The sequence below is a fragment of the Otolemur garnettii genome, unplaced genomic scaffold, assembly GCF_000181295.1.
Source record: "Otolemur garnettii isolate 467f Iridium unplaced genomic scaffold, OtoGar3 scaffold00035, whole genome shotgun sequence".
NCBI classification, from domain to species: Eukaryota; Metazoa; Chordata; class Mammalia; order Primates; family Galagidae; genus Otolemur; species Otolemur garnettii.
In genome coordinates this window covers 1269431-1283084 of record NW_003852430.1, presented here as the reverse complement: position 1 = coordinate 1283084, position 13654 = coordinate 1269431, and the positions used below count along the sequence as shown (strand labels likewise).

The 13654-nt window shown below is 38.9% G+C and overlaps 1 protein-coding gene across 1 annotated transcript in view; it reads right to left on the bottom strand.

Moving 5' to 3' along the window:
* The window catches only part of EFHC1 (EF-hand domain containing 1), a 49117-nt gene extending 38932 nt beyond the window's left edge, over positions 1–10185 (bottom strand). The window contains exons 1-3 of the mRNA XM_003789642.2: positions 10123–10185; positions 6592–6798; positions 372–659 (exon numbers count right to left, since the gene is read on the bottom strand). Coding sequence (XP_003789690.1) covers positions 372–659; positions 6592–6798; positions 10123–10185 — 558 coding nt within the window. The remainder of the gene's footprint in view (positions 1–371; positions 660–6591; positions 6799–10122) is intronic.
* Positions 10186–13654: the final 3469 nt, after the last annotated feature.

Genomic DNA, 13654 nt, shown 5'->3' with positions numbered 1-13654 from the left:
AAAACATTGTACAAAAAATTTTAGGTGTCCATCTGTTAATAGAGGTAATACTATTTTTGTAAAATCTAACTTAAGATAAAATGTTCGATGGTACTGCAGCAGGGGTGCTACTTGAACTACTTAGCTATGATGATGGTCTGACTTGGAGTGAATATGTATCAAAATCATTTGGAAAAAAGACATTATTACTACACAGTGTTGGCACATATCAGCACCCCCCAGACACAAATACCTAGCTAATGTGCATAATACTTCACACAGGACAAATTACCAATGTCCTCCCCTTACCCTAATAAATTAAATGTATCCTTCCATAAGTCAGAATGATGCCTCAGACCCTACAACTTCCAAAAATATAACATATACTATACCTGTGTAAACTGGTCGCAGTCAACAAGGCGAAAAGTTTTGCCATAAATTGTGATATCTATTCCTCGATTTAGGTCTTTCCAATGGTAATGGTCTCCCCGGTCATTCTTGGCTAGCCGTTGGCGTTTGATTAATTTGCCTTGAGGGATCCCAGAGTTTTCCACAACAGGCTCTATGACAGACATGCTGTCATCTTCTAGATAATAGTAAATGTTCACCTGACGGATCCTATAAAACTCCTCAGTTGATATAGGAACATCTTCTTGAAAATAGGCTTTAAATTTTAGCACCTGTAACACACAAGAAAAGGAGAAATGGTGTAGGATCAGTTTGCCATTGTCAGCTAAAAAATTTCAAGTACACTTCCGAAAAGAGAACCACACAGGGAAATTTGAATACTTAACCACTTCTATTCTCTAAATCATGGTGTCTCTGCCACACATTGGAAGAATGAGGATTGATTGCCTTAGGCCACACATTAAATACACAAACACTAAGACAGCTGATTAGCAATTTTTTTTGCATAGTCTGTGATATCTAATACCATAGATAAACAAAACAAGTCCTCACAAAATTAGCAAGTTGGACACACCAATTCTAAATCAAGAGTTTGCAGACTACAGTCCACAGGACAAATTTGACCTGCCAAATGTTTCTTTTATGAACTCCAAGCTAAGAATATTTTTTACATATTTAAACAGGTTAAAAAAATGAAAGAATAGTATTTCATAACACATGGAAATTACATAAAATTTAAATTTCAGTATCTATAGATAATTACATAAATGAACACTTATTTGTCAATGGCTAATCTTCTATTACAAGGGCAGAGTTGAGTAGTTGTGATAACAATATATGGACTATTACTATGGACTGAATTGTGTCTCCACATACCAATTCATACCTTGAAGCCCCTAACCCCTAAAGTGACTGTATTTGGGAGATACGACTTGTTAGGAGGTAATTAAGGTTAAATGAAGACTTAAGGCTAGGGCCCTAGTCCAATAGAACTGGTGCCACCTAGGAAGAGAAAGAGAAATAGTCCCTTCTATCAAGCCTCTCCCACAACACCCAGGAAAAACCTCATGAGAACATAGCAAGGTCACCAGCTAGGAGCCAGGAAGAGAGCCCTCACCGGAAACCAAATAAACTGGAACCTTCATCTTGTGCTTCTAGCCTCCAGAACCATGAGAAAATAAATTTCTATTATTTAAGCCACTCAGTCTGTATTTTGTTATGATAGCCCAAACAAACTAAAAACACTAAAACAAACAAAATATATACTACTGGATCTTTACAGAAAAAGCTTGTTGACATCTGCTTTAAATACTCACAATGTCTATAGACTATTTACTGTGTGTTCCTTGGTGAGACAGCTTAAAGACCTTAACTCTACGAGCTTCAGCTCCATGAGAGAAGTCCCTCCCAGAACTTCCGGATAGAGTAAAAAACTTTAGAAAAGACTTATTTTTGGTTTTCAAATGGATGCAAAGACTCAACTTCACTTCTTTAGAAGTGGAATCCCTTGTAAATACATGTTACTAACACATTTATCTTTACAGACTTTATATTAATGACTTTCAAATCATTAATCTACCATAAAATCTTTGAAAGGCATGTAAACACCTTTACTGTGCTCAGGAAAATACGTATTACGTTGAGCAAACTGTTGGTGCTCTGGAGAGCATCAGCATCAAATCAGAATGGCACACTGATTGCACTTTTGAAAAATATAACACAACCTTATAAAAAGCTTATGCTGACATGCTTTGGAATTAAGTTTTAAATTTCTGTTATTCTATTTTTAATATTTCTTTTCAAGGAGAGAAAGTACTAGAATGGTGCTCTAGGTAGGCAAGAGTGTTTACCCAAAGCTCTACTGTAGTGGTTCTCAATCTTTCTAATGCTGCAACGTATTTTCATTGTTAAAAAGGGGTTGCAACCCACAGGTTGAGAACCACTGCTCTATTGGAATAAGAGAACAAATCAAGAAGAATCTTAAATGAAGACACAAATACAGCTTGACGAATAGGAAGATGAAATAATTCTATACGTGAGTGCTGTTGCTAAAAAAGGATACTGTCAACTGAAAGAACAAGACGAAAACGAGAAATGGCAATTACATAGAAGAAAAGCAAATATAATGGAACGAGGTCCTTAGAACTCACAATAAAAAGATGAAATAGATGAGTGCTTTGGAACGTGTAAAGGAATAAAATAACACGGTAAAAGCAAAAGGCAAAGATAATTTTAAAGTAACATTTTAGATCAACTGCAAAGAATTGCAGGTGGGGATGTGATTATAATTCTTGTGTGAAATGGCCTGTATTTGAATCATAGATTTATAAATACATAAAATGTTAAAGCTATAACTGATAAGCTAATTCAACCCCATTTGTTTCACAAAGAGGAAAATGAGGTCCAGCATCATAAAATGGCTTGCTTGAGGCCATACAAGGGGGTAGGGCCAGAGCCAGGACCAACACAGTCTACTGACTCATAGTTCAATGCTCTCTCTACACATCTTACTACTTCTCAGGTAACAGGTGCTATAGTGGTTCAGAGAAGGAAACAGTGTGGGCTCAAGTGGTCAAAGAAAGCTTAACTGGGAGAAAACAGATGATTATTAGATTTGAAGAGTGAGAACATTTTAGATAAGTAGAGGGGACAGAGGGGATTCTAGGCAATGGTAACAGAAGCAAAGGAAGGAAACCCAGCACAGGATGCAAGCTACGGTGGAGGAAGAAGTGCTAGGCATGGTCATCAGATTGAAAAGCCCCTGCAATAGACCAGGTCTGCAGTCATAAATTACCAGCATGGGAAAAACACAAGGGATAGTAAAGATGTGGAAGGATAGAAACCAGATGAGGTATTGAGAAAAGTCTAGTACTGCGGATATAGTAGTGATCCCATAGAAATGAAAACATAAGGAGAAGGTAATTTTGGTAGGACAGATGGTAAGCTTGATTCTATTAAATTTAAGTGACAGCAGAAGCTGATATTGGAGGGAATAATTTGAGATGCAAGACTGAGTTTTCAGAAAGAAGTCAATATTAGAGAATAGTCACGGATAACTCCAAAGCTTTTGGCCCAAGCAACTGGAAAGATGGAATTACTACCAAATTAATATTTAGTGGCTCACACCTATAATTGTAGCATTCTGGGAGGCTAAGGCAGGAGGATCATTTGATCCCAGGAGTTCAAGACCAGACTGAGTAACATAGCAAGACTCCCATCTCTACAAGAAAAATTAGAAAATTAGGTGGGCATGGTGGTGCACACCTGCAGTCCTAGCTACTTGGGACATTGAGGCAGGAGGACTACTTGAACCCAGGAGGTCCAGGCTATATGGTATGATTGGGTCACTGTACTACATGACAAAACAAAACTACTGCCTCTAAACAAGTCAAAGATTAAATTAAATTTTAAAAAATCAACTTGATATGAGGAAGACTGCCATTAAGCAGTTTTGGGAGACAAAATTAGGAATTCAATTTAAGACATGTTTAGTTTGAAATGTCAGACATTCAAGAGAAGATGTCAAAGAGAAAATTATATACACATATGTTTAGAGGACAACACATTACCACAAAGAGGACATTTCAAGTCATGAATCTGGACAATTCACCAAAGGAGTAAGAGGAGAACCACAGAGAAAAGAACGAAAGAATGAGTCCAGGACCACAGCTATGTTCCTAAACTATCAGTTTTCTAACACTGGAGGGCATGAAGATACCTATGGCCATAAGAACTTGGCCTTAGAATGGGAGACAGGGAGGGTGTGTGGGTGTGTGTGTGTGTGTACACACATATATATTTTAAATGTTCAAATAGTCATAATTTTTGTATTCTGATTTTTAAAAATCCAAATGATTATTTAATAATTAAATCTTTTCTTTAAAAACAAACCTTCTAGACGATGCTATACGATCATGACAGATTAATCCTAATTTCCTATCTTTATATATCTATAGAAGTGAGTTGTGACCATACGGCCATCTTGTAATATCCAAAAAATCACTTTGAAGCAAAAAAAAGACTAAATAAAGTGCATCTCAGTTCTTGCTCTATATTCCTTTTAGTATGTTCATATTCTGTAAGAAGTATAATGTATATATGGCATATTGGGTACATATTTAATAAGAAACTGACTATTCAATTAACTCGGGTACTAAATTCCCAAGTTCTCTGATTATTTGGGAGCTTATTGTCTGAAATAAACTGTAAACGGTAAAAATTTTACCTATTAAGCCAACTTCTATAAGTTTTTTGTCTGCACACTCATTTCTCGTCATTCAACACGTGTGAGTTTGTCCTATAAAGTACATCGGCTTCCTTGGCACATGAACTACCTGTATGGCTAAAACAATACATTTTCAACATGTAATTCATGTTACAGAGAGCCAAGCCAATATATGAGGTCTCAGGTAAACAATACTCTAACTTCCCAAAATACTTACTTATGTTAATCAAAATGGTATTTACCTATTTACTTATGAAGAATAGTTGTAAGAGTTCTATGGTTCTCTAACAAAGAATGACTGGGAAAGTAGTTAATATGAAAAAGCTCTTTAGCAAGTAGTTGAGATAACATCAGCTTTCCCAGGTAGAATCAGAACTTGATGTATTAAATAGAAGAGAAAAAATAACATGTAGATGCTGTGTTTAAAGTGTTTTTTTTTTTCATGGAATTTTATAGCAGGATGAGCTCTTCATAGAAGCTTCAGAGTTTATACATGAGGAAACTAGAGATTGTAATTCTAGAAATAAGGCCACTCACATAGTAAAAGCATAAGGTTATGTAATATCACACCTAATATGTTCCTTGAAAAACAAAAACTTATTGGTCATTTGTCTGTCTTCTTGGGAGAAGGTTCTGTTCATGTCTTATGCTCAAGGGTTAATGGGGTTGTTCGTTCTTTTCATATTGATTTGCTTGAGTTCTTTGTAGATTCTAGTTATTAGCCATTTATCAGATCCATAATATGCAAGGACAGATGAATGGCCAATAAAACACATTAAAAAGATGCTTATAGTCCTGAATTATCAGAGAAATGTAAATCAAAACCACCTTGAGATATCACCTAACCTCTGTGAGAATAGCTCGTATCACAAAGTTCCAAAGCTGCAGGCGCTGGCATGGATACAGACAGAAGGGAATACTTATACACTGTTGGTGGGACTGCAAACTAATACAGCCTTTTTGGAAAGAAGTATGGAGAATCCTCCAAGAGCTAAAAGTAGACCTCCAATTTGATCCTGCAATTCCATTGCTAGGCATCTACCTAGAAGAAAAAATATCATCTTACCATCAGGACATTTGCACTGTTTATTGCAGTCAATTCACAATTGCCAAGATGTGGAAGCAATCCAAGTGCTCCCCAACTCCTAAATGGGTAAATAAACTATGGTATCTTTATACCATGAGATACTATTCAGCCATAAAGAAAGATGAAGACTTTACATCTTTATATTTACCTGGATGGATTTGGAGAACATCTTCCTAAGTAAAGAATCACACAAGAATGGAAAAGCAAGCATCCAATGTACTCAATACTAATATGAAACTAGATGAACAACTACACATGAGAGAAAAACACACATTCAAGAAGAGGGGAGGAAAGGAGAAGGAGGTTCAGTAAACTATCAGGTACAATGCAGAGGTACAGGGCACATCTCCTGGGTAAAGGACTCAACTACAACGTAGCCTAATCATATGTACCATTATGTTAATCAAAAAAAAAAAAAAAGAAGAAGAAGAAGGAAAGAAAGAAAGAAAAACAAAAACTTAAGGAAACAGCCTGGAGAAAAATAACAATATATGGACTCATTGTTTTAAAAAAATTACATTTTTCATTTTAAAGAGATTAAAGATTTGTCATCATTACAGAATGTAATATTTCTAAAAAGCAAAAAACGCAGAGCAGGTAGATACAGAGCAGTATAAACTTAAGAATTCAGAATTAACCCAACTTTTCTTCAATGTATTTGGAAAATATTCCAGTGACATCTACAGGGAATTACTTTATGTAATCGGCTTCCTGACTAATGAAAGCCTCTTTTAAGCCCAAGTTCAGCTGTCTATGACTAAGGGTTGAGGCATTTGAACAATTTTCTCCTCAGAGCAGTCTGGGAATCCTGTGGTTTACTGTTAACTTTCCTGCAAGCAGTTGGCTCTCAGACACTTGAATTCAAGGGGTACCCTAAAATCCCAGATGATACCTTTTTGTCAAAAGCCACATGTGCAGGAATAAAGTCTGGAGGTGGGGCCTGCTTAGGTTGGCCATAAGTTAGAATTGGTGCCTTGCCAGCCAACTCATCCAGGTCAGCCTGGGACAGCTGGTCCCCATTTATCCCAAATGTTGGACGTCGAGCAATGGCATAGCCATTCCGGTAGCCCAGTGTCTGGCTTCTATGGAAGGCTGTTTTCTGAGGAAGAAAATAAATTTGTCATTAGAACATTATACAGATTTTTGTTCAGGCAAGCAACTTTTAAAAATATGACTTAAACCTTTACTTATGAACATCACAAAACTTATATTAAAAAATTTACCTACATTAAAAGGTTCTGTATTAAAAAAAAAAAAAGGTTCCATATTTTAAGCTAAAACAGTTGGACAGGATCAAGAAGAGAAGTTCCTACCTGAGCTTAAAATAAAATTTAAAGCCTTGTTCTGCAATGCCCAGTTAAACTACAGGTTCACCTTACATGAGAGACTAAAATAGTAACTCATGGATACGCTTCATTTTTTCACTAGTCTTCCCACGTTTTTCTTCTCATCTGGTGGTTATTAAAACTATAAAACCTAGAAGATCTAGCTCTGTGAAATTTATATCTATGTGCAACTCATTTATTTTCATCTGCTCTTCTTGTTACAGTGACACTGATACATTCATACCGCTCTTTGGAAAGCAGCTGACCATATAAATTCTTGAACTTAATAATTCCATCCCTGATCATTTATTTTAAGGATATGAGCCAAATTTATGGGAAAGGACTATATGCCTGAAGCTGCACATTACAATGGTAAACGTTGGAAACCACCTAAAAGACAAACAGATGAAGATGTGAGTAAATAATGGAAAATTCACTCAATGGACCATTATGCGGCCATTATAATACTGGCTTTAAAAATGATGTAGCAACCTAGAAAAACGTTTTGTGATCTAATAAAGCCAAAGAGCAACATATAAAATTATATGTATGCTATAATTACAAGCATGAAAATATGCGCATGAAAAGAGACTGGATTTGGCAAATGTCCTTTGTACTTTATATTTCTGAATTATGTTTATTTTTATGCTTTTTTTGCTGGAAAAAAAGAAAAGATTACATTTTAAAAAGAGTAGAAAGGCAAATTAGAAGTTATGTAGTATATTTGATGGTTTTCCTTTTTCTGTTATTTGTCAGGTTACTTTCAAAATTTTATATAGAACATTCAATTATATATAATTACATATATAATGTAGTATTAATCATAAAGTGTTTTTATGAAAAATAAAACTTGTCTACATTCTAATTTCTTTGAATTTCAGCCTACCATCTTTCAAGATTTGTGCTAACATGAAAGGGATGATAGAATAAACTTCTTTTGCTAAAAGAGGTATGAATTACAGCCTTTTTTTTTTCCCCAGAGGCTCACTCATTCTGTTGCCCCAGGCTGGTGTGCCCCGACATCAGCTTAGCTTGGAGCTACTTCAGACTCCTGGGTTCAAGTGATCTGCCTGCCTCTGCCTCCCCAGTAGCTGGGATTTATACGTATCCACCACAACTCATGGCTAATTTTTCTATTTTTAGTAAAGATGGGATCTTGCCTTTGCTCAGGCTAGTCTACAACTCCTAAACTCAAGGGAGCCTCTGTTCGCAGCCTCCCAGAGTTCTAGGATTACAGGCATGAGCCACCATATAGACTTTTATTTTTAAGAGTTATATATTAAGGGTTACAAGTCAGTAGACAGGAACTGCTCCGGGTACATAACATAACACACATGTATAGAACAAAATGGGCCGAAGTGATGTCCTCACTAGATAACCTGTGTAACTTCAAGGCCCTTTTATTCTACTCTAAAGACAGGAGCAATATCAGTGACTTCACTTTGCTTTCCCCATTTTCAATAATGTCTGTACCATCCCTTGCCATGACTCATATGCACCTCAGGCCTCTCCACCGCTCTTATTTGTTTCTTCTCATTGCCTTTAGAGTTACATATATCTAGTCCTTCAGTGTTGAAGATACAATGACCATGTTTTTCACATTCCAAATAAGGCAAATTGGTTTATGCTTGGCCAGAATCCTTAAAATATGAAATATGTCCAATGCCCAGCTCATCTTACTTGTAGTACAGGAATATATATCTTTAGAGTCTTGTACTTTTATTCACATCTCAATAAATAAATTGATTTATTTCCCAAATCAATTTAACCCTGCCTGGTGGGTAACCTACAGTGTAGACTGACATCAAAGGCTTAAGCTTCCACTATGGGGCAGTAAATGGCTATAACATTTTCTAAATTACATAAAACTGAAAAGTCCACTGAAATTAAAACTCCATGATGTTGTATCTTAATGCAGGAATAATTATAAAGAGATTCAGAATCCAAATTCTCTCAAGGAAAATAAATTGACTAAATATATTATCATTAGGAACATGGAGGCTCATCTGTGTAATCAGTCTACTGAATCTCATTATTGATTTCCCAGAATATATATTTCAGTGATCCTGTTAATATTAAAACAAATATTCAATAATTTTAAGAACTAAACTATGTCAGGAGAAAAAAAGAACCTAAGCTGCTGTTGCTTCTTTAACGTTGTCTAGAAAATGTGCCTAAAAGCAAAGCTGAAACAGCAAAATAAAATCTAAACAAGAATCTTTTATTAAAATATTAGAATAAAAAGAATAAGGCTCGGGGAAGAGAAAACAGCATCTAAATTGTGGTTGAGGTAATTGAAATGGAATATCTTCTACAAACCAGGAAAAGATAGTTTGAGAGAAACATGGGCAAGCTTCACAGAGAAATCACAAAGGAGTTAAGAAACAAAACAAAACAAAAACTCCAGGAATGGGGAGAGGGTGTCACTAAACACAGAAAAGGGAGAAAGTGGAGAGAAAAGGGATGGGGTGGGCAGAAGTATAAAGAAAGGAAGAGACTTCGGGAAAGGACCTGGTGGGAAGAAGAGAGGGATATATACATACAAGACCAGAAGTGGAGGTGGGAGCGGGAGAGATGACTGAGTCCAGGATTCTGAAGAACGGGGAGGCAGGGCGAGAATAATGGGTCTTGGGAAAGTGCGTAGGAGGCGGTTGTGGGAATGAAGGTGAAGGTGAAGGCGAAGAGAGGCTAGAGTGATGGAGGATGGAGTTGGATGGCAGGGTACGATGTGGGAGAACCTGCTAGGGAAAGGGCCTAGAGTGCCTGGGAATGGGGCAGGGGAAACCGAGATCTAGAGCAAGAAGAAGGAGGGGGTTGGAGGAGCAGAGCAGGAGGTGAGAAAGCAGTGCCGTTCGTGGGGGGGGGGATGGTGAAAACGAAGGTTGAGCGGACGATCTAACCAGAGGAACCAGATGGGGGAAGGGATGAGGCTGGCTAGGAATGGACGCTAAAAATTCGGCAGAGAAGAAAGAATTGGGGCAGAGACGAGGAAGGGACTAAAGGGAGAGAGGACAGACTTGAGAGGAGAAACAAGGTTTTCTGATCCGCCAGCGCTCGGGGTGAGGTGAGGACAAGGAGTTGGGCAGATAAATCCTCACCGTGGAGTCCTTAAAAGACGTGCCCGGGAGAAAAGGCAGGCCATGCACAGGGTTGGACACCATCGCAGCCGGCACCGCAGCCGCCCGCACTGTCCGGTTGTGTCCTCTCCGGTTGCCCTGGCAACAAGCCGCTCGCCGGGCACCCCAGGCTCCATGGTAACGCCAAACATCCCAAGAGCCGGCTAATGGAGGGCGAGGCCTGAGGCGCAGACGTGACAGGTCTGCGCGTGCGCCGTCCGCGGGACTCCATACTCTCGCGGTAAGGTGGTCGCGGCCACCGGGCGCGGTTAGTGGGTGTTGTGGGATGACCCCGCCCCTTACGCTTAGCCCCGCCCCTTTCCACTCCCAGAGGAGGAGACGTGGGATTCTTCCTTGAGGCAGGGGAAGGACGGCGTAAGGAGGCGGTATTTCTCCGGGTGATGACTCGGGTCAGAGTTAGGCCTTAGATGGGTTGCATAGGATGGGATGTACCTTCTTCTTTCCCTCCACCCCAGTCATCGCCGTGTTCACTGCGTGCCGCGGGCGCAATAAGCTTGGGCACTCTTCTCCCAGTTCTGTCCTGGAAGTGTAAATGGTTGATCCGGATGAAAGTGTCGCAACCTCAGTTGCAGATTATTCATGATTACATTTATGTTGCTCTAGGATGGTCAGTGAGCTAATGTAACCGTCTGGTTTCTAATCCTCCTACTGCAACGCTCCCTCCTCCCTGTCCCCCTTCAGCTTCCTTTATTCTACCAACACCCTCTCGATTCTTGTAGGCTGGGCCTTGAGTATTTGCTGACTGAGAGCTGGAGGCTGTCTTGATATCTCCTTTATACGTGTACATACCTGCAGTTGCGATGAACAGATTAGAACCGCAAAGGGAAACAAGTCTCCTTCAAAGAGAAAGACTAAATCATAAGAAGCAAATACCGTAAGTGGGATGGAACACTGTCGACAGCATTCTTACCTTTGGTGCTTTTTACAAAACTCTTTTAAATTATTTTTTTTCTTCAAAGAAACGTAATCCTATTCCTGAAACATTTTCAGCACTGAAACCCATCAGCGCTGAGGAGCTTAGAAATAAAAACAAAAAGCAAACAAAAGCCACGGCCCTGGAGATTTGGATTCATTAGGGCTGCAGTGGGGGGCAGGAATCTGATTTTTCTAACAGGTGTTTCTGACAATCCAGCCTAGGAACCTGATAGAGTAGTAAGCCTGACACAGAAGGCATGGCTCAGTGTCATGGGTGGTTTGCTGCCAGTACAGACAGCAGCTTTACTTTTAGTGCTGCTTGTCAGAGCAAATCCCCTTGTTGGGTTTCACTAATTGGCCTGAATGCACTAAGTGGCACCTGGAGCAGTTACTGATGCCTGTCGACCACACCCTCCCCAAAGAGTTTCTTTCCTAACTCTTCCTCTCCCCTTACTACTTCTGTTTCCTTGTCTTTTTTTTTTAACTTTTAAAAATGTTTTCTTTTCATTGTCTGTTGGTACCTTAACTTAATACAGCAGTTTGATGCACACACACACACACACACAAACTTGAGTGAATTTATTAGTATTGATCAAGTTGCTGAAAACTTTAAAAGTACCTGACCCTTGCATACCTTAGCCACCAACCTAGGATGGAAGCCAGTCACTGGGAGAATATGTCCTGCTGGCAACTTCAGCCTTCCAAAGAGAAAGAAGGTGCCTCTCCCACTTCTCTCTACCGCTATAATCTGACGCTGATTATCCAGAATCAGTGATAACTATAATTCTCACTGACTCTTTAGGTTAACCTTAAACTCTTGCAAGTTCTATGATCCCTCCCTCCTTCCCTACTCTCTTAGTAATAAAGTAAATCCCATGGCATTAGGACATACTGCAAAGCCTACATTGACTAACTGCGTATTTACACGTATATTTGTATTTCCTGGGTTGCGTAGGAAAGGAGCTTGTGAGGCTGGAAAAGGTGAGTCATTCCTAAGCTCAATGTCCATTGTGGCATCCGTTTCTATTCGAGGAGTGCCCTTTACTCAGATGCTTTTCTTTTCCAGAAAAGCACCCTAGTTAAATGGTTAGGAGTGTGTTTTAACTACTTTGGAGCCCCCAGAAATGCATGGTGAAGAAAACTTCAGTTGGTCTATGACCTCCTAAATATACTATCATCTCCAAGGAAGGGAAGTCAAGTTGTGTTACATCAGTGCTAAAAAGCATAGGGACAGGTATGTGAAGAAGGAGAAAACAAACAAACAAACAAAAAGATAGGACGTTAGAAAACTGCCTGAACCCTGAAAAAGTTTGGTATGATTAAGAGTTTATATCTCATTTTGACCACTCAATATGTATTGCCCTTTAGTTTGTATCCATGATTTCCTACTTTGTGGAGTACACAGGAGAGGGCAGGAACCTGATTATCTTTGGCAGCAAAAAAGTGCTCTGATTGAAAGGCTATTGCATAAAGCCTGGATTCAAAAGACCACAGAAATGTTGCATGATATTTGGCAGGTGTTTCAGAGCTTAGGGAATGGAAAAAATGGAAAGGTCAGACTTCTAGCAGCCAAGCCGGAAACAAGGCCTCATGGGTTGGATGACGTCTCCCAGGGAGACTGATGGGACAGGTCATGAACTTCACTTAAAATAAATGTCTCCCTTTCAGCATTTTGCCCACAGCTAGCTTCACCCAGACTTTGTTCTAAATACTATGATATTCTTGTTCTTCAGTACCTAAATTCAGGGGAGGACAAATACCAAACAGCTGTCTGTGTTCCGGAGTGTTTCTGCAGGGATTTTGGTGTTCTACTTCCCTCTGCTGGAGAAAATTGTTACAGCAAGACTTCTGGGCACAAGGACAGGAACCCCGAACAAGGAATTAGGTTTTACAAATACTGGAGGGTGGTAAGTGTGTGAAATCAAGGATAAGTTTGTCAGAGGTGTGTCCCTCAGTCAGAGTGCTCTCCAACGTTCATTTCCATCACCTCATGGTCTCTGGAATCTCTTATACAAAGAGCAGGCCTCGTCAACAACACTGATCTCTACGAAGTGTGGCAAAAAGAGAAACCCAGTGATTTCCAAGTTGTTCTGGAGTAGATTTAGGAGCTGCAGATCTTTATTTGACACGAAATCACACAACTTTGGTTTAAACTATTTTAATCTTTACTGCCTGTGGTTTGGAAAAACCTGTTTTTCTGATGCTTTTTCCTCCTGTTTGATAGCTTAGCTGATTTGGTTAGAATTCCCTTTTCCCTTTAGAGCCCATCAAACATAGTTCACAAGATATAGGCTTCATATGAATAGGTTCTTTGTTTTTTCATTGCCATTTTCCTAGCTCCCAGAAGTGTCTAGAATCTTATAGATACTCATTAAACAACTGTCAAATAATTGACCAGTAAATAATGACCAAATGAATGAACAACGACTCAGAGATCAGCTGGCAAAGTATTTTTCAAATTGCCAGCCCCTCCTCATCAGTAATTCTTAAAATTAACTTAATGAATTGTGAACACAACTAGACTTAAAAAAGAAAGAAATTGTCAGGATGCATCCCATATTGTATGGGTACAAATAAT